We start from the raw sequence: 21,573 nt of genomic DNA on the forward strand, positions 1-21,573 counted from the left end.
TATATGTGTGTGTGTGTGTGTGTGTGTGTGTAACAGTTCACAAAACTCATGATTTGGTTCGATACGACACAGCGGTGTCACGGTTCGGTACATTTTCGATACAGCAAAAAGAAAGAAATGCAGGAAAAATATCCTTGATTTTTTTTTTTTAAATTATTTGTTAAAACTAACATCATAAAGTATGATCTTTTCTTTTATTTTGAGCAATGCAGTATGCTGAACAACATTCGCATCTCATATATATACACTGAACAAAATTATAAACGCAACTCTTTTGTTTTTGCCCCCATTTCTTGCACTGCGTGAGGCAAATGGTGGTCACACCAGATACTGACCCTCCCGGACCCCCAATACAGTAAAACTGCACATTTTAGAGTGGCCTTTTATTGTGGCCAGCCTAAGGCACACCTGTGCAATAATCATACTGTCTAATCAGCATCTTGATATGCCACACCTGTGAGGTGGATGGATTATCTCGGCAAAGGAGAAGTGCTCACTAACACAGATTTAGACAGATTTGTGAACAATATTTGAGAGAAATAGGCCTTTTGTGTACATAGAAAAAGTCTTAGATCTTTGAGTTCAGCTCATGAAAAATGGGTGCAAAAACAAAAGTGTTGCGTTTATAATTTTGTTCATTGTATATATATATATATATATTAAATGTGCTATTACTTAAATAATTGTGTTACTAGCACAGCAGCATGCTAACATCAATTATTATTCGAATAATTTAGAAATTTTACTTCTGTCACTCATAAGGTTCCATTTCAGTTAGTATGTTTTTATATTTTATTTTTCACTAAATGTTTATATGTGCTATGTATTGTTATGTCCACTAGAGTAATTGCGCTATTAGCATAGCAACATGCTAAACTCAAACACTATTGTAATTAATTGTGAACGTTCAAATCCAGTCACTCATGTGGCTCCATTTTGGTTAGTATGCTGCCTAATAAGGGAGCTGTCAATGTAGGCAGTATACTAGGTTTTCGGAACAGAGCTAATATTTAGCTACATTCTTAGCTACATTAGCTACGGTTAATAATTAGCTACATTAGCTGCAGCGTACATTTGCTGTTGTTTAGAACAGAAAAGACATTGCGCGTCATTTGTGCTGTGAAGCTGTCTCTGAAATCCTCCCCTGTGTATGGCACACGTGCTCCAGTCCTCTAGCTATCTCCATGACAGGCTTTCATTACCTCAGTGTGCAGCCATGCAGAAAGCATCCTCTGTTTTATTGGCTGGGGAACTGACAGAACTGGTAAAAGAAAGAGAAATCAAGGAAAGAAAAAAAGAGAGGCATATGTGTGGAGAAAGAGGGGAAAAAAGGCTAGATTTGTTTGGAAACCCCAACCATCAAAATGTGATATTAAGCCACCAGTGTCTGTGAAACTAGGAGAAATGCAGTAACGTTGAAGTGAAGGGTCTGTACTTTGCACAAGTGCTGTGGAACGCATTAGTTGTGATGTTGTGGTGAACGAACCTGTGGCTTTGCTCCGTCAATGCAACATATTAATCGTACATTGCGTGTGAGGGGCTTTGGAATGAGATGATATTTAGACTACTTTCAAAAACATAAAAAAGAAAATAAATAAGTAAATAAATAAATACCAACAGTATGCGTGTGTATATAGATATAGAAAGACGTCTCTTATGCTCATCTTAGGCTGCATTTATTTAATCAAAAATACAGTAAAAACAGTACTATTCTGAAATATTATTACAATTTAAAATAACTGTTTTCTCTTTTAATATATTTTAAAATGCAATTAATTCCTTTGATGCAATGCTGAATTTTCAGCAGCCAACACTCCAGTCTTCAGTGTCACATAATCCTTCAGAAAGCATTCTAATATGCTGATTTATTATTATTATTATTATTATTATTATTATTATTCATTTCAGTATTTATTTGTACTCAATTATGAATAATAGTTCTTATTATTAATAATATGGGTTTACTACTAATAATACTTACTACTAATAATATTGGTTTATTTAAGTACAAATGTATTTGTTTATTTATTAAAATTAAATAATTGCATATTTAATTTAATAACACTTAAAATATCAAAACAGTTCAAATAAACAGTTTATTATATTATTATATATCTCAAGTAGTTATATTCATAAGCTACATATATAAATAATAATATGTACCTATTTATTTAACTAAAACAAAGAAAACGATTAAATTAAATAATAAATAATAATAAAATAAATATACAGTTTAAATTATATAATTCCTATTGTATTTTTTTATTTTTTTTAGTTTGTGTAGCTGTTTGTATTTATTTAGATTGCATATTTAATTACATAACAATTAAATCAAATAATTTACAGTACATAATTAAAACACACATATATACATACACATGCATTCAAAATATATTTGATACAATTTTATTTTTTCAACCCATATGAATTTTGACAATGTCTATATACTGTATATCAACCTTAGAGAAAAGTTTCAACCAGCACAATTTGCACCATTATTCTGTACAGTATTACAGAAAACCAAAATGCAAGACATACAAATGTGTGACAAGATGTCGTGACTCAGCAATGCTTCTGTAGCGCGAGTCACAGTTCTGTCAACCGGCATGAAACTCTCTCACACTCGCCCCGGGTCAGTCTTTTTGTTGAGCCCTGAAGGCTTTCCTGTACTTTGGGCTTAAGCGAGCAGATCAGTATCTTTGAGGTTGTAAGACAGGAAAAAAATGTTTTTAAAAATATATAAAAATGCATGTTTATGCAATGCATGTATTTGCATGTGTATTCAGGCTGGACTAGTTTCTAGGGACATCTAGTGGTAGACTTTTGGGAACGTAATGCCACGGCAAACTAGACCGACAGTTGATCCGATCGGATTTGCAGCAGATATTTCTTCGTCTTCTGGAACGTAGCACTTTCCATCAAACAGCCTGTGTTGGTGTGCAATGCTGTTGTGACCCTGCGAGCGACAGACCAGAACCACCCTTGACGCCCTTGGAGCCAGTCGCCGAGACAGCCAACCAGATGGACTCTGTGGGAGTTCCCACAAAGCATCTGCCCGCTAAGCCACCACAAACACTAGCATTAGCATAGCGCGGAGGTCCCTTTTCAGCTGCCACGACAGGTTTAGTCACTTCTGGATCAGGCATTAACGACATCACTTCCCCTCAGACCAGAAAGCTGCTGTTCTCAAACCTCCAACAGCTAGCCCACAGCGATTTAGCAGCTACTGATGCTGGAACGTAGCATATGGCTCTGTTCTCTCTCCTGAGAGCACCGCACTTCTCTGCTTTTAAGCAGCAGAGTGTCGTGATTTGCTTCATTGTGATGGCTCTCAACACTTGGCTGTACTTGACTGCGTGTTTTTTTCAAGTGCCAGTTGACAAACTCTGCATGCAAATGGTAATGCAGCTGTGCCGGTTGGGTTTAATTGTCTTGATTATAGGTTATTCTACACTCAGCGTCAAAGATATACCACTTCTTTTGTAGAAACGGACACTGGATACAACCTAAAACTCTTTAGCACCATTCTCAAAAATTATTGATTTTTCTTACTTACAAGACATTTTGCTGATGGTTCATATTTCTCAACATCTTGACATTATTGCTAATCAAAAAGGACAATTTAATGGGTGACTAAAGGATTTTGTTTTATTTATTTATTTATGTATTTGTGGTTTTGATTGAGTTGTTTATGGTTTTGCTTGCTTTGTGTTTTGTTTTGTTTTGTTTCGCTTTGCTTTACTTAGCTTTGTTTTGTGCTTGTTTGTTTGTTTATGTTTTGTTTTGTTTTATGAAGTAGGAAAGGGTTATAGCACTAGTGATACATTTTCATAAAAAATTATTTGATGTCAAATTCATATGAATATGATATACCGATATATAGCAATGTTCAGATTATTTTTATAAACATAAACATATTTATTTATTTTTGTTATTGAGATATAAACTCAGAATTGTGAGAAACAAAGTATGAATTTTAAGATATAAACTAGGATTTGAGTTTATAACTCGCTATTACAAGTTATAAACAATATAAAAGAAATATTCAATATTTTAAAAAAAAATCTGAATTATAAAATATAAACTCACAGTAGCAAAAAATGATATATACCAATATATACAAGTGTTAAGATTAATTAGATGTATTTTTTTCATTCATTCTTTCATTCACTTATTCATTCATTCTCTCTCATTCATTCACTCACTCACTGCATTCATTCATTCATTTGTTCATTCTCATTCATTCATTCATTCATTCACTTATACATTCATTCTCTCTCATTCATTCACTCACTCACTCACTCACGTCATTCATTCATTCATTCATTCATTCGTTTATTCATTTGTTCATTCTCATTCATTCACTCACATTCATTCATTCATTAGCTTGTTCATTTATTCACTCGTTCATTCATTCATTCACTCATTGATGTATTTATTCACACACTCATTCATACACTCATTCATTCATTATTTAATTAATTAAATCGTTTGTTTGTTCGTTCATTAATTTAATTCATTCATTCATTCATTCATTCATTCATTCGATTTTAACAATGTTTTAACACCACCAATGACAAAAAAAGTATTTAAAAATATGCTAATACTTTTCATTATATTTTATATTTTATATAATAATGTTTATATAATACAAAATAGCAAGTAAGTAAATCAATAAATCAATGAATAAATGTCATAGCATATGACAGATAAAGGCGACACGATTGTGTTTCTATATGTTCATTTTAAATTAACATAATAAGGAACAATATCTGAAATATCTAATAAATTACTAGATTATAAAATATTATCTTTTTGTTGATTAAATGAAGTTTTCATGACTTAAAAGTGAAGGCACATGCTTGTTACATTCCTAGTCATATTGCACTATTCTGGTTTGTAACAACAACTTTTCACAATCCAAATGACAATAAAACATTGTTCCCATTGAAAATCCTGTTTTATACAAGTAAAATGTAGTGTTGTATGTTGACTTTAACGCTCTTTAAACACTCATTCAACACTCAAATTTATTTTCCAACATTTGGAGAAGGGATCTTCATTATGCAGTCGTGCTACATTAGAGTATCACTGGGAATTGTGGCAAATGAATAATTCTCTTGAAAGCCCACTGGATGAAAGTCCAGTTTTTACTTTAAGTCTTGGCACATTCGTTAGCGTACTGCGATGCCCCCTTAGGACAAGACCTTTTACTGTTGAAACTGAGTTACATATACTGTATACTGACAAATTACATTTGTGATTCCAAGCATCTGGGAATCATTTGAATACTGATGCAGCAATTCCACCTGCTTCATCTGCACAGCAACATATTTTCCTTGCTATAATCGTTTGTCCTCTTTCTTCTCTCTTTCACAGGTGTAATAATGAAAACGAGTGGTACCAGATTCATGAGAACATTATCCGCAAGTCCAGCACCAAATACACTGCCCCCAGCACTAACTACGGTAAGTGCACTTGCAAAATGATCGTACACTTGATTTAAGTGTTATCATCAGATGAGGAACATTTAGCTTTACAGAAACCGAACAATCCTTCCAAAAAGTCTGTCCATTATCCTGCTATGCCGTTATAGTCAATATTTCACTTGTTTTGTTAAAATAACTATATGTGGTTGGCTGGTTCTCCTTAAATTCTACATAATTCTGCTTCAATAAAGTTATATATCATTTTATAAAGTTATATGAATTCAAGTGACCAACTTGGAAATAGACAAAATCTGTGTGGGGAACTTTTTTGTGATCACACGATTTAGCAGATTCCTATTGGAAGGACTCAATTTTATCCGGAGAATTTTTTTTCTCAGTTTACATTTCACAATTCTTTTTTTTCTGTCACAGAATAAAAAAAATTAATTGCGAAAAAAATTTTTCACAATTCTGACTTTTTTGTGAGTTTATATCTCACAATTTGGACTCTTCTTCTCAGAATTGTGAATTAACATCTTACAATTCTGACTTTTTTTTCTCATTTATATCTAGCAATTCTGACTTTTCTCTTGCAATTATGAGTTTATATCTCACAATTTTGGATTTGTGTCTCGCAATTCTGAATTATGAGATATATTGCAAGAAAAACAATATATGCAGTTACCTTTTTATTTTTTTTATCCTGTGGTGGAAACAGGCTTTCGTAGAACATCTGGGAAATGATGAGAGAGTCATATTAATATTGAACAAAGTAATATTGAAAATCTTTTAAAGGGGTCATATGATGCTGCTAAAAAGAACATTATTTTGTGTATTTGGTGTAATGAAATGTGTTTATGCGGTTTAAAGTAAAAAAAAAAACATTATGAAACATATATTGAAACGCGTCGATTTTTACAAAGCTCATCGTTCTGAAAAAGCGAGGTGTGCTCTGATTGGCCAGATATCCAGTGCGTTGTGTTCTAATAAACTTGGCTACGACATGTGTACCCTGCGTTCCATTCGGATGGGCTCATCCCTATGCCCTAATCCCTTCAAAAGGTTTACCCTCCGGAGGGAGAGCTTCGAAGGGTTGGAGGGTGTAGGGGACCAAACAACTGTTCCTTGAAGTGCCCTTCTGCGTCATCATCACATGCCCACACGGAGGCGCCGTCATTATGCAAAGAATCTGCGCAAAGGATTATGGGAGCCCGAAGTGTCCATCAGTTGTACCCTTCGAAATCCTTCATTCCGAAGGGCCCTTTGAAGTGGCCAGTTTTGAGCACTTCGGTTTGGAACGACCCTTCAATATGGCGGCCATGATTGTTTTCTCTCCGAAGTGCCCTTCGGAGGGTGATATATCCTGTTTGGAATGCAGTGGTAGACTGTATGATGATGACACCTATTGACTCGTACGATACGACACACGTTACTATAGAAGAATAAACGTCATCAGCATGCGTTAGTGGTAAACAAAAAGAGCACGATAAATCACACTTTAGCAGTTGTATTTTTTATGTGTGTTGAAAAAAAGTGGAAACGGCGAAAGAGGAAGGGATAAGAGCTTGAGGTAAGCAGTTTTATGTTTTAGCGCCATTTCTCGTTGATTTCATGTCGCATTTTTATTGGTTGGTCAGTAAACGTGGATCGTACCAGCAAACACACTGTGCGATGATCATGCTGTATCGTAGGCTATCTTTGGTCGCAAGACCGTGAAAACGGCCGTCTTTTAACCTCTCTCACTGTACGACACAGGACCACCGATTAGGAGCCACGATCACAGAAATCACCACAATTGTTTCACGATGCCAATCTTTTGTCTGGGACAGCCGAAAATCGTGCAGTTAGAAAATTAGAAAATATTTTTTTTGTTTAATTAAAATTGTTTATACAAAACAAAATTGTATAAAATTTGAATACTAGGATGTTGTCTTTGGTTTCCAGGGTGTTACTAAGCGGTTGCCAATGTTTTTAGCCTGTTGCTATGTGGTTGCTAGGTTGTTGCTACTGTAGGTGGTGCTATAGGTGGTTGGTTACTGGCCTGCAGCATTAAAGTGTGGTCACGTTAAATTTCAGAGAAAAGTGGCAGACAAAAACGGTCTATTGTCAATAGTATAGCGATTGACAATAGTCACTTTCAAGCCAAGCAGCATTAGGTTGAACGTGTGGGAATTGATGAAAGAGTCCAAAGTAATATTGAAAATCTAGATCAGATCCCTGAAAACCCTTAAAATGAGCTGCATCAGCATGCAAAGTAAGGCCAGTTTAGATCTAGTGGATAATGAATATGGTAGAGGTGTGTCTTGAGGTATCGTTCAGTAGTAATTAGTATGTTAGCTGTTCTAATTGAGAGTTTATTCCACCATCGAGGGGAAGGCCTAGAAATATTTCTGGACCTGGATGAACAGAAACCCTTCCCACTGGGAACTGACGGGAGCCAGGCAATCAGAATGACTGATTGCGGCAGGCGGGCCGGTGTGTGCGATTTAATGAAGAATTGAAGGTAGCGGGGAGCCAGGTCATTAGCGGCATTGTAGACCCAAAACAATGTCTTGATTGAATTGAATTGTAGCAGTTACTGGCAGCCGACATAGAGACCTGAACAAAATCGTAACAGAAATGCAATCTCTCTGGTACGTTCTTCGAAACAAAGGCCCATTTTACTAAATAAATACTAACGTAATCACAAGGATAATTACAGTGGTTGTCAAGATGAAGTCGTCTCACATTTCCCCGAACTCTTCTTCTCGTGCAGGTCTAATCATCTCACTGCAGCTGTTGAGGGGCGACATGGAGCAGGTGCGCAGGGAAAACCCCATGATATTCAACCGCGGCGTGGCCATCACGCGCAAACTGGGCTTCCCTGATGTGATCATGCCAGGTAAGTCTCATGAAGGTCACGGCTGAACTTAAAGATTAGTTCAGGAGTGAATGAATCCAAGAGATATGCCAATATTTTATACTCATGGTCTGAAAGTAGACAGTTGCAGCAAGTTAAAGTTAGAAAATGTACAACAGTGTAAGAGTTATTCACAGTGCACAATACGGTGGTACCATATCGGTTATTGGCTGATATTAGAGTTTTTAAATATATTAGCTGATATTGGCTATTTAGTTCTGCATGCTCTTTTTCCTTATTTTTGAATCTAGATCCATTTAATGTTCAATTAAATGTAGTCTTTAAACATATTAATAATTTAATAACTTTTTTTTAATGTAATCTGTAACAAATCTCAAAATGAATATCCATTTTTCATACTGTAGATGTTGTGATGCCTACATTTATCTGTAGTCAAGTCAAGTTTATTTGTAAAGCGCTTTTCACGATACAAATCATTGCAAAGCAACTTTACAGCAAATTAAGTTTCTACAATATTTAGTGGTAGCTTATCAGTGGTGACTGTCAATTAATGTACATATGGCAGAAATGTACGGAAAAATCAATTTAAGACGTAATAAAACAGACGATGAACACTATATAGCTGGACATACTGTTTTTGGGTTAGGGTTGAGAATGGGTATTAATGTTGTACCATGGCGCAGTACGTTTTTCTCGAACCTTTTTCAATTTGATGGGGGCAACAGCTTCTAATGTATTAGAGAAGATAGTGCCCATGTTGCTGTAGCATTTTAAAAAAATAATTTCTTAGACAAAAATCAATATAAAATGTTAATATTAACAATATAGTAATAGTTATTCATACGCAATGCACAATATGTCGGTACCATATCGGTTATCGGCCGATATTAGAATTTTTTAGATTATATTGGCCGATATTATCTGCTTAGTACTCCATGCTCATTTCCTTTATTTTTACATCTAGATCATATTTGACCATCACTTAATAGTGACTAATTAATAAGTTAGTCTTTCAAAATGTGAATAATTTAATTATTTAATTATAATGTGTAATCTTTAGCAAATCTCAAAATTTATATTTTTCGTATTGTAGATTATAATGTTGTGGTAAATTTATTTATTAAAAAAAAAAACATTTTATTTATTTAGATAAAACAGTGTAAACATTTAATATCTATATTGTAGGAGTAGTTATTCATACACAATGCACAATATGTTGGTACCATATCGGTTATCGGCCATTATTAGAATTTTTTAATACACTGGCTGATATTGGCTGTTTCATTATGAATGGTCACTGTTTAATTGTGAATGATCGTTTAATGGTCACTTGAAGTTAATCTTTAACAATAGTAATAATTTAATAATTTTGTTAAATGTAATATTTAGCAAATCTCAAAATGAGTGTCTATTTTTCATACTGTACAATGTTGTGATGCCTAAATTCACTTGTAGCATATAAATCCATTAATTTATTATTATTATTTGTTGTTGTTGTTGTTTTACATTTTTATTTTAATTAGACAAAATAGTGTCAAATTTGAATACTGGCCATTTATCGGTTATTGGGCATAACATAAAAATAATTATCGGCTTAACATATCGGCCAGAAATTTTAATATTGTCACTCTTTTCAAGTGAAATAATAAAGTGTGACTCAGTTTTCACACAGTTTTCACAGTTTCCAGGGTGTTACTTTGCTGATGCTAACTTGTTTTTAGCCTGTTGCTAGGTTGTTGCTACTGTAGATGGTTTCTGAGGTGATATAGGTGGTTGTAAATTCCAGATAGCATCCTATTGAAATGACTGGATTTCAGCTGCAAAATAAAATTTGTTGGCATACCTTTACCCAAACTTCTGTTGCTATTTCATTGTATCAAAGGAATCACTAAGAACCTTTTGTTCCCTTCTAAACTCAAAGAGTTTTCTCACTACCTAGCAACCTCATAAAACCACCCTTCCGTGACGCTATCTGCAACGCTTTTCAAGTGGAGGTCAAAGCGACATGTAAGCCCTGAAGTGAGTCTTGTGAAAGGGCCTTTAGCACGACTAATAATCATACGAAGCAGCACATAATTGCCCTCATTGCTTTTTAACTGCATAGAATCAAGCTTATATAAATGAATTTGACCCACATTTTGATAGACTGTCCGGCTCTCTGCTCCAAACCCCAGAGGGCCTGTAAATCCAGCTGGACTCCTGCCACGTCAAAGTTGAGTTAAGAAATCCCTTCCCTGTGATTCAGAACGAGCCTGGGGGCTTCTCAAAGTTGCTCTCTTAATAAAATCATGTCACTGTGTATTCCTTCAAAATGTTGAGTCATTGGATGGACCGCTGGCTCTCGAGTCTATTCCCCAACAGTCTTCAGTGTCAAAACCATGTAGCCATGTACAATATCTCTTCTCTTCATCCATAAACTCGCACATCAGTCTTGTAGTCCCAGATGTCCTTCAGTGGTAGGTGGATTGATAGGTCCTCCATCTTCTACTGAGGATCCCTCTCATTTGAAGTTAACGCTTCCTTGCTCTTCTGAAGGGCTCAATGATTGGTTTATCATCCACGGATTGATCAACCTGAAGTAATTTGATTATAATCACAGACAAGGCTGTGCTCTTTAAATTCAGCGCTTTGAAACGCCAATAAGTCGATAGGTCTCTGAGAGCCATGGTTCCTTGGGTTTCTGAGGTACGTATTTTTCTGAAAGAGGCTTAGATGTTATTGAACTGCGACGTCTGGGAAAAACCCTTGTAATCTTATTTCAGATTGCTGCATTGACTTTATTCCATGAAAATATCAAACTGGCCAGGTTTCTAAAGCATAGTCCCAGCATTGGGACCCATTGCGTTAAAAAAAACAATATCTGTCTGTCAAAAGATATTAAGTCTTGGCGCCAGCAATTAGATGGAATATTGAACTGTTAGCATTATGAAATGTTAATGACACTTGAAGTGCCACAAGCTTTGAGAATTATTCATTCTCATGACATTTTCAATAAGCTGGAGATGAGTTTGTTTAACAAAACCTCTCCAGAATTATTTGTACATTCCTTTTCTGGTGTTAGTGTCATGAGGGGTTGATATTGCATCATCCATTTCAGCTTCTTTCAGCTTCTTTTTAATGCCTTTTTTCAACAGCCTTGGTTCTGGAAGTGTTTTTCACACTCACTTTCTCCATTGGGATTTCAGAAAGTTCTAAGCCATGAAGCAAACTAACCATGACTTTCATTTAAAGCAAAATAGGTTTAGTAATTGTGGCACTCATTTATTTCATTTTATATTTTTATTTTATTTCTGCTTTTATTTCAAAATGTTTTTAATAGTTTTAGTTTGAGAAAAAAAAATACACATTTTTTTTTAAAGTTTTAAATGTTTTTCATCTAATGCTTCATTTTATTTATTTTATTTCAGCTTTAAAACTATTTTAATAGTTTAACAATGACAATACTGTAAGTGATGTAAGGTAATTTAAGTGTAATATATCCAGATGGATTCTCAAAAAGAAAAAGAAAAACATCAAAAGTCAGTTTTCCTGATGTTTTTTTTTTTGTCTGATTATTTTATTTTATTTTATCACTATTTTTTTTAATAGTTTTAGTGATATAAGATTATCTTAGTATAAAAATGTCCAGATTGATTCTCAGATTTTTGGTTCCTGTGATTGTGTGTTTTGTCGTCCTCTTAATATGCATAACAAAACATAATACGAGCACATGCAAATACATATACCGTAGTATCTTCTTCCATTTCTTTATATGCTAGCTACTGCTGTTAGGTCATTTTTCCTCTTTCCATCTGGGAATGCACCAGGACTGTTTCTTGTTGGAAGGAATTTGTGCCTGGATAGAGAGCTTTATATGGATTTTATTCAGGTCTAACGCTGTAAACGTTATCCATTACAGAAAGCGTCTAAACAGGAACGCAATCCAGCACTCACAGGGAGCCAGCCTGCTGCTGCCAGATAACATTTTTATCAGGATGTGGAACTGTAGGATACTGTCAGCCAAACAGACAAACACACAAAGCTTTATTTCGGCTTTTACTAAATAAAGCTTTGTCTATTCCATTCACTGTTTCTAAAAGCACTTGTGATCGTATTTGCTTTCTTATCTAGATTTTCTTCTTGTTCAATTCACTAACAGTTGCGTTTGTGTTGTGGGACGTTGCATGTTAGCTTACTTTCTTTTGGATCTGATATTAAGTAGCATCAAGGCCAGTATTGTCAATATTGTTTCTAGTAATGATACTGGTATTATTTATTCAAAATATGTTTCGATAGCATTTTAACGTTGTATTTAAATCATTTTAAACGTTTAAACACTATTAATTGAGTTATGAGAATCAATTATTAACAAAAAATACAGATCATAGTTAAACCTGAACAACTTTTGTTTTCTAATGAGTCCAGATAATGTTCAAAGATTGAAAATAAATTGCTTATAACCTAACCATTTATTAATACAGTTATTTATTTTAACTTTAAAGCTCATTGAGTACAAAATTAGTATTGAAAGTATAAAGATACTTAAAGATCTACCCCTCAGTAACAATTTCATCTAAAGTAAAGTATCCTACAAAAAAAAAAAGTGCCAATTTTGTCAAATTTCACATGCATTTGCATAAAAAAATACATTTGTCAAAATGTGATTTTTATACACTTATTGTGTAGCAGTGTTATTTTAGCATCATTGAGATACTGTTATAGTTTTATTAATATTTCAATAATTGTGATTTTTATATTTTTTGTTTACAGTTCAATTTTAGTTAAAGTTTTAGTAATTTGATTGTGTTTTTATCATTTTTAGTATTTTATATAGCTTATCTATATAGGTTTTATTCATTTTTTTTATTTTTTTTTATATATACACTTTTTTGTTCTACTTTTTTTGTAAGATATGTTGGCAACTAGCTGAAAATGTTTTCTTTTTTTTTATTTCAGTTAATGTTTATTCCATTTTAAGTATCTTTTTTTGATGGTTTTAATTTTTAAGTTTCAGTTTTTGGTAACTATAATAACCCTGTGTAATAATGCTGTGCAATAGAACAAACAAGCAACAATAATAAAAAAATAAAAAATTTGGAAAGTTTGAATTTTTTAATCTAAATGTAGATCTTGGAAAGGTAACAGAAAACATAAAATCAAAACTGACCAAATTTCTTTGCACACACACACACTCATGTTGTGTTTCCATGTTTTATGGGGACATTCCATAGGCGTAATGGTTTTTATACTGTACAAACTGTATGTGCTATTGCCCTACACCAACCCTACCCCTAAACCTACCCCTTACAGGAAACTTTGTGCATTTTTACTTTCTCAAAAAAACTCATTCTGTATGATTTATAAGCTTGTTTCCTTGTGGGGACATTTGGTCCCCATAACGTGATAAATACCAGGTACACACACACACAGTACGTAACAGCACATAATCACCCTCATTGGCTTTTAACTGCGTAGAACCAAGCTTATATAAATGAATACGACCCACATTTTGACAGACTCTACCGGCTCTCTGCTCCGAACCCCAGAGGGCCTGTAAAACCAGCTGGATTCCTGCCACGTCAAAGTTGAGTTAAGAAATCCCTTCCCTGTGATTCAGAACGAGCCTTGGGGCTCAAAGTTGCTCTCTTAATAAAATCCTGTCGTTGCGTGTTCCATCGACTCATTCGATAGAGCTCTGCCTCTCCAGTCCATTCCCCAACAGTCTTCAGTGTCAAAATCGTGTAGCCATGTACAATATCTCTTCTCTTCATCCATAAACTCACATATCAGTCTTGTAACCCCAGATGTCCTGCAGTGGAAGGTGGATTGATAGGTCCTCAATCTTCTTCTGTAGATCCATCTCATTAGTGTCTGAGTTAATGCTTCCTTGTTCTTCTGAAGAGCTCAGTGATTGGTTTATCATCCACTGATCGATCAACTGGAGGTAGTTTGATTATAATCACAGACAAGGCTGTGCTCTTTAAATTCAGCATTTTGAGACACCAATAAGTCGATGGCCCTCTGAGAGCCATGGTTCCTTGGGTTTCTGAGGTATGTGTATTTCTGAATGGGCTTAGATGTTATTGAACCACAGTGTCTGGGAAAACCCCTTGTAATCTTATTTCAGATTGCTGCATTGACTTTATTCCCTAAAAAGATCAAACTGGCCAGGTTTCTAAAGCCTGGTCCCAGCATTGGGATCCATTGCGTTAAGAAACAATATATGTCTGTCAAATGATATTAGGTTTTGGAGGCAGCAATTAGATGGAATATTGAACTGTTAGCATTATGAAATGTTAATGACACTTGAAGTGCCACAAGCTTTGAGAATTATTCATTCTCATGACATTTTCAATAAGCTGGAGATGAGTTTGTTTAACAAAACCTCTCCAGAATTATTTGTACATTCCTTTTCTGGTGTTAGTGTCATGAGGGGTTGATATTGCATCATCCATTTCAGCTTCTTTCAGCTTCTTTTTAATGCCTTTTTTCAACAGCCTTGGTTCTGGAAGTGTTTTTCACACTCACTTTCTCCATTGGGATTTCAGAAAGTTCTAAGCCATGAAGCAAACTAACCATGACTTTCATTTAAAGCAAAATAGGTTTAGTAATTGTGGCACTCATTTATTTCATTTTATATTTTTATTTTATTTCTGCTTTTATTTCAAAATGTTTTTAATAGTTTTAGTTTGAGAAAAAAAAATACACATTTTTTTTTAAAGTTTTAAATGTTTTTCATCTAATGCTTCATTTTATTTATTTTATTTCAGCTTTAAAACTATTTTAATAGTTTAACAATGACAATACTGTAAGTGATGTAAGGTAATTTAAGTGTAATATATCCAGATGGATTCTCAAAAAGAAAAAGAAAAACATCAAAAGTCAGTTTTCCTGATGTTTTTTTTTTTGTCTGATTATTTTATTTTATTTTATCACTATTTTTTTTAATAGTTTTAGTGATATAAGATTATCTTAGTATAAAAATGTCCAGATTGATTCTCAGATTTTTGGTTCCTGTGATTGTGTGTTTTGTCGTCCTCTTAATATGCATAACAAAACATAATACGAGCACATGCAAATACATATACCGTAGTATCTTCTTCCATTTCTTTATATGCTAGCTACTGCTGTTAGGTCATTTTTCCTCTTTCCATCTGGGAATGCACCAGGACTGTTTCTTGTTGGAAGGAATTTGTGCCTGGATAGAGAGCTTTATATGGATTTTATTCAGCGAAATAGCTCTGAAGCAGTGGAGAGAAGGGTCTAACGCTGTAAACGTTATCCATTACAGAAAGCGTCTAAACAGGAACGCAATCCAGCACTCACAGGGAGCCAGCCTGCTGCTGCCAGATAACATTTTTATCAGGATGTGGAACTGTAGGATACTGTCAGCCAAACAGACAAACACACAAAGCTTTATTTCGGCTTTTACTAAATAAAGCTTTGTCTATTCCATTCACTGTTTCTAAAAGCACTTGTGATCGTATTTGCTTTCTTATCTAGATTTTCTTCTTGTTCAATTCACTAACAGTTGCGTTTGTGTTGTGGGACGTTGCATGTTAGCTTACTTTCTTTTGGATCTGATATTAAGTAGCATCAAGGCCAGTATTGTCAATATTGTTTCTAGTAATGATACTGGTATTATTTATTCAAAATATGTTTCGATAGCATTTTAACGTTGTATTTAAATCATTTTAAACGTTTAAACACTATTAATTGAGTTATGAGAATCAATTATTAACAAAAAATACAGATCATAGTTAAACCTGAACAACTTTTGTTTTCTAATGAGTCCAGATAATGTTCAAAGATTGAAAATAAATTGCTTATAACCTAACCATTTATTAATACAGTTATTTATTTTAACTTTAAAGCTCATTGAGTACAAAATTAGTATTGAAAGTATAAAGATACTTAAAGATCTACCCCTCAGTAACAATTTCATCTAAAGTAAAGTATCCTACAAAAAAAAAAAGTGCCAATTTTGTCAAATTTCACATGCATTTGCATAAAAAAATACATTTGTCAAAATGTGATTTTTATACACTTATTGTGTAGCAGTGTTATTTTAGCATCATTGAGATACTGTTATAGTTTTATTAATATTTCAATAATTGTGATTTTTATATTTTTTGTTTACAGTTCAATTTTAGTTAAAGTTTTAGTAATTTGATTGTGTTTTTATCATTTTTAGTATTTTATATAGCTTATCTATATAGGTTTTATTCATTTTTTTTATTTTTTTTTATATATACACTTTTTTGTTCTACTTTTTTTGTAAGATATGTTGGCAACTAGCTGAAAATGTTTTCTTTTTTTTTATTTCAGTTAATGTTTATTCCATTTTAAGTATCTTTTTTTGATGGTTTTAATTTTTAAGTTTCAGTTTTTGGTAACTATAATAACCCTGTGTAATAATGCTGTGCAATAGAACAAACAAGCAACAATAATAAAAAAATAAAAAATTTGGAAAGTTTGAATTTTTTAATCTAAATGTAGATCTTGGAAAGGTAACAGAAAACATAAAATCAAAACTGACCAAATTTCTTTGCACACACACACACTCATGTTGTGTTTCCATGTTTTATGGGGACATTCCATAGGCGTAATGGTTTTTATACTGTACAAACTGTATGTGCTATTGGATTCACTTCTAAAAGTACCCTATTCACTTCTGTTAGGGTACTTTTAGAAGAGCAGATGTTTGTTATATTCTGTACTACTTTGTAATATTAGTTTATACGTATAATGGAGATTCATAATGTTTGCAAAGGTTCTCAGGCGGTCAATTTTGTTCCTTGTTACTCAAAATGTATGAGTCATTCTCAATCTTCTCATCTTGCAAGCAAAAGTCAAGTAAACTATTTCATTATTCACATTACACAAAATAAAGCGAAAGTGTTATTGCGTAAGTTGGTTTATATCTTTCTCCCCCCATATATCCACCCCCAGTAAAGACATTCAAGAGATATCTGGTGGCATACGAGCAAATTTAAGCTTTTCTTTAAGGTGTATGCCGAAATATACATCTCTGCACTCATAACTGTCTGCAGGGTGGGTGTCAGCAGGAGAAATGGTTTCTAGCGGCGCTCTGAAGAGCCACACATTCTCTTTTATTGCATCAGCTGTAATTGGAAGAAATCAAATTAAACCCACAACTTCTTTCACTAACAGCTAAAACTTTGTTCCCCTGAGTAGACGGGTAAGAGCTAAGCACAATTCCAGAGAGAGTCTGTGTTTATTTTGAGGATTATGATTCAGATGCTTGCCGCTCGGCTCAGAGAATGTGGGCTGCTGGGTCATGGATTGAATGAGGTTGATAATGAAAGAGTCGACTGAAAACCAAGGTTACATGTGGAATCACAGTGTAAAAGACAGGTTGAACTCAAGTTTGATGAGATTTCTTACAGCCAGTGGGTACAGTTTCACTTCAGCAGTTTAGCTGGACAAACGATTTGACCTTTATGTAGCAATAGCTTTTATTACAGTCTGTAAAAGGGTTTAAAAGTGAAGCTAAATTAAGTGTGCCGGGTCCATTCAAGATTATAGCTCCTCTTAAAGGGATACTCCACCCCAAAATGAAAATGTTGTCATTAATAACTTACCCCCATGTCGTTCCAAACCCGTAGAAGCTTCATTCGTCTTTGGAACACAATTTAAGATATTTTGGATGAAAACCGGGAGGCTTGTGACTGTCCCATTGACTGCCAAGTAAATTACACTGTCAAGGTCCAGAAAAGTATGAAAGACATCGTCAAAATAGTCCATCTGCCATCAGTGGTTCAACCGTAAGAAAAGAAAACAAAAATAACGACTTTATTTAACAATTCGTCTCCTCTGTGTCTCTCCGCATCACCGTAGTGGCATTTTGGAGAATATCCGCTGAACGCAAGCAGCGTACACTATTCTATATATAAAGTCGTTATTTTTGTTTTCTTCGAGTACAAAAAGTATTTTCGTCGCTTCATAACGTTACGGTTGAACCACTGATGGCAGATGGGCTATTTTGGCGATGTCTTTCATACTTTTCTGGACCTTGACAGTGTAATTTACTTGGCAGTCAATGGGACAGTCACAAGCCTCCCGGTTTTCATCCAAAATATCTTAAACTGTGTTCTGAAGACGAATGAAGCTTTTAGGGGTTTGGAACGACATGGGGGTAAGTGATTAATGACAACATTTTCATTTTGGGGTGGAGTATCCCTTTAAGTTTGAATCCACTTAGATATAGGAACATGCTAACAAATTTATTTACAGTTATTGCATCTATCCAACTTTTCTGGGTTAGTCATAGTAAGGCAAGGCAAGGCAAGGCAAGTTTATTTGTATAGCACATTTAATACACAATGGTAATTCAAAGTGCTTTACATAGTAGACTGATGTATGTAGGTTCTGAGTTTGTATCTTTAGTCAGGGTCCAAACTAACACTCTGTGCCACTGAAACGTGCACTGAAACGTGGCTTTGCAAATAAGTAAAACAGTTTGCCAGCAACGTTATTAATGACTGCAACATTATTTGAATATAAATGAGTTGTAGAAATGGAAATCATAATCTGAAAAAAGTCATGTAAATGTGGTATGTACAGTACAATTCAAAACACTTATTTACACTTACAGTGCACTTAAATGATTACACTTGCTGAAGAAAATATTTGTGTGACTGTTTCTTTAAAATTTATTTAAAATTACTTTTGTGTATAGGATATCTGAGCTGATGTTTGAACACAATGTTTTTGTGACAGGTGTGGTTTTAGTAAGAAAAAAAGAGAGAATATATATTTATAGAGAGAGAAAGAGAAAGAGAGAAAAAAAATGGGGGGAAAACTCTTTAACTGTGTAACTGTTTCTTTAAAATTTGCCATCAGATTTTTGTCTAGAATGTCTGAACTTTTTTCAAATCCACATGGTAACACATGTATGTTGAGTTTTTCTTGTAATAGTATAGTATATATATAAAAGTATATTTATATAAGTAAATATAATAAAATGACAACGTATTTGTAACAGGTGCAGTTTTACCAAGCAAGAAAATAAATAAATAGATGTTACCAAAAAGTGATATTCTGAAAAAGTGTGTAAAAGTGATGTTTACAATCCAAACATAAAAACTTGCTGAAGAAAAAAAAAGTCTTTGTGCGAGCCTTTTGTGTGTTTATTTCAAATTTGTCATCACATTTTTGTCTAGGGCGTCTAAACTTTTTAAACTCTGTGTAGTGACACATAAATGTTGTTTTCTTCAAATTAACCGTCCAAAGTGAAAATATAAGGGAAAAACCCACAACATTTTTGTGGCAGATGCAATTTCACAAAGCAAAAAAAGAGAAAAAAAAAAAAGTTACCGAACAATGGTAAAAATCTTTGTGCAGCTGTTTCTTTAAAATTTGTCATCAGATTTTGGTCTAGGATGTCGGAACTTTTATAAACTCCATGTGGCGATACATGAATGTTGAGTTTTTCTTGCAATAATTCTCCAAAACGAAAATATAAGTAACAAAATGACAACGTATTTGTAACAAGCGCAGTTTTACCAAGCCGTATAATATGACCAAACAATGTGTGTGTGTGTGTGTGTGTGTGTGTGTGTGTGTGTGTGTGTGTTTTTTTCTATCTTCAGGTGACATGCGCAATGACCTCTACCTCACACTGGAGAGAGGAGACTTTGAGAGAGGAGGCAAGAGCGTTCAAAAGAACATAGAGGTCACCATGTATGTGCTCTACGCTGATGGCGAGATCCTCAAAGTACGTCAAACTGCCTTAATAAAGGAATAGTTTGCCAAAATTTTGCCATCATTTACTCACCCTCATGTTGTTCCAATGTTGTATAAAGGGAGAAATCTTAAGGAATTTTGTTGCATGAATACTGAAATAAACATCACACAGAATCCACAGAAGCAAAAACTACAGGTTAGGGATGACACGAGGGAGTAAATAATGACAGAATTCTCATTTTTGGATAAACTATCCCTTTGAAAAACATATCAGTGATCTGTAGCTCATGTGGTGAATCATTTAGTCCAGACAAAATTGAAGTCAGTTTGGAGGAGTAAATGAGTTTGGGATTTTCTGATGTATTTTACATAAGCCCATCGCAAATGTTGGTGTCGCAAACTTTGATGCACACTATAAAGCCACATAAAAGCAGACGGCTTCCATTTTCTTCTATCTTTCATCAGGAGTGCATTAGTCTGGGCTCAGGAGAACACAACATCAGCGAGTACCGCTCTTTCGTCCTCTACCACAACAACAGTCCGCGCTGGAGTGAGGTCATCAAACTGCCCATCCCCATCGAGCGCTTCCGCGGCTCCCATCTGCGCTTTGAGTTCAGACACTGCTCAAGTAAGGACTTTGCACACTGCTGGTATAATTTTGCACGTATTTTAGTGAATTGATTTTTCTCCTGACATTTGATCTGAAGGCTTACGCCTAAATGACTGAAATTAATCAACTAATACAAATACAGTTTGTGCCTAAATATGAATGTATTTACAAAACTAACATTTTTTCTTTTTAAAATGGATGAGATGCTGTTTTATTAGTCATTATTCAACCTGTTGGGTTATATGATGCATGCACTACTCGACATATTCAAGTTTTTTGACTTGATTCATGAAGTGATCTGATTTTTATTAACGTTTTGAATAATTTAAAATTACTGGCACTTGAAACTCGACAAGCACTTTGGACAATATTCAGTTGTTGGACAAAATTCTATGTTTTTTTGTTTTGTTTGTTTTACAGCAAAGGACAAAGGAGAAAAGAAGCTTTTTGGCTTTGCTTTCACTCCACTTATGAGGGAAGATGGCACCACACTGTCAGATGAGAGCCATGAGCTTTACGTCTACAAGGTTAGGCAGACTTTACGTTATGTGAAACATCATAAATTAAAAATTATTTTATTTTATTTTAGTTATTTTTTTAGTTTAGTTTAATTAGTTTTATTGTATTTATTTTATTTCATTAGGTATTCCAGTAGAAAAAAAAGTTATTTGAATTACATTAAAATAATAACACGTACATTAAAACATTTACATTTATGCTTTAGCAGATTTAAATAATAATAATAATAAATAATAATAATTAAATGCACTTTATATTGAGAAATAAACATACATTTTATGTTGCTTATTTAATTACTTAATAAAATGTTACACATAATATTAAAATAATATATTAGTATATAATTTTTAAAGGCACACTTTAAAGTGGATTTAAAAAAAAAAAACTTTAATCCACTTGCCTACAGTAATGTAATGTTTTCTATAGTATTATAGTTGGGAATTATATATGTATATATATATATATAT

General features: G+C 33.8%; 1 protein-coding gene across 5 annotated transcripts in view; it reads left to right on the forward strand.

The window, feature by feature from the left end:
* The window catches only part of LOC107750976 (dedicator of cytokinesis protein 3-like), a 150,430-nt gene that overhangs the window by 79,804 nt on the left and 49,053 nt on the right, over nucleotides 1-21,573 (forward strand). For all 5 annotated transcript variants that reach the window (XM_016566543.1, XM_016566545.1, XM_016566546.1 and 2 more), the window contains 5 exons: nucleotides 5,380-5,468; nucleotides 8,185-8,310; nucleotides 19,884-20,008; nucleotides 20,443-20,605; nucleotides 21,008-21,114. In XM_016566543.1, the coding sequence (XP_016422029.1) occupies nucleotides 5,380-5,468; nucleotides 8,185-8,310; nucleotides 19,884-20,008; nucleotides 20,443-20,605; nucleotides 21,008-21,114 (610 nt within the window). The remainder of the gene's footprint in view (nucleotides 1-5,379; nucleotides 5,469-8,184; nucleotides 8,311-19,883; nucleotides 20,009-20,442; nucleotides 20,606-21,007; nucleotides 21,115-21,573) is intronic.

This window comes from Sinocyclocheilus rhinocerous, unplaced genomic scaffold (genome assembly GCF_001515625.1).
Source record: "Sinocyclocheilus rhinocerous isolate Xijiao unplaced genomic scaffold, SAMN03320098_v1.1 scaffold812, whole genome shotgun sequence".
In the NCBI taxonomy this organism is placed as follows: Eukaryota; Metazoa; Chordata; class Actinopteri; order Cypriniformes; family Cyprinidae; genus Sinocyclocheilus; species Sinocyclocheilus rhinocerous.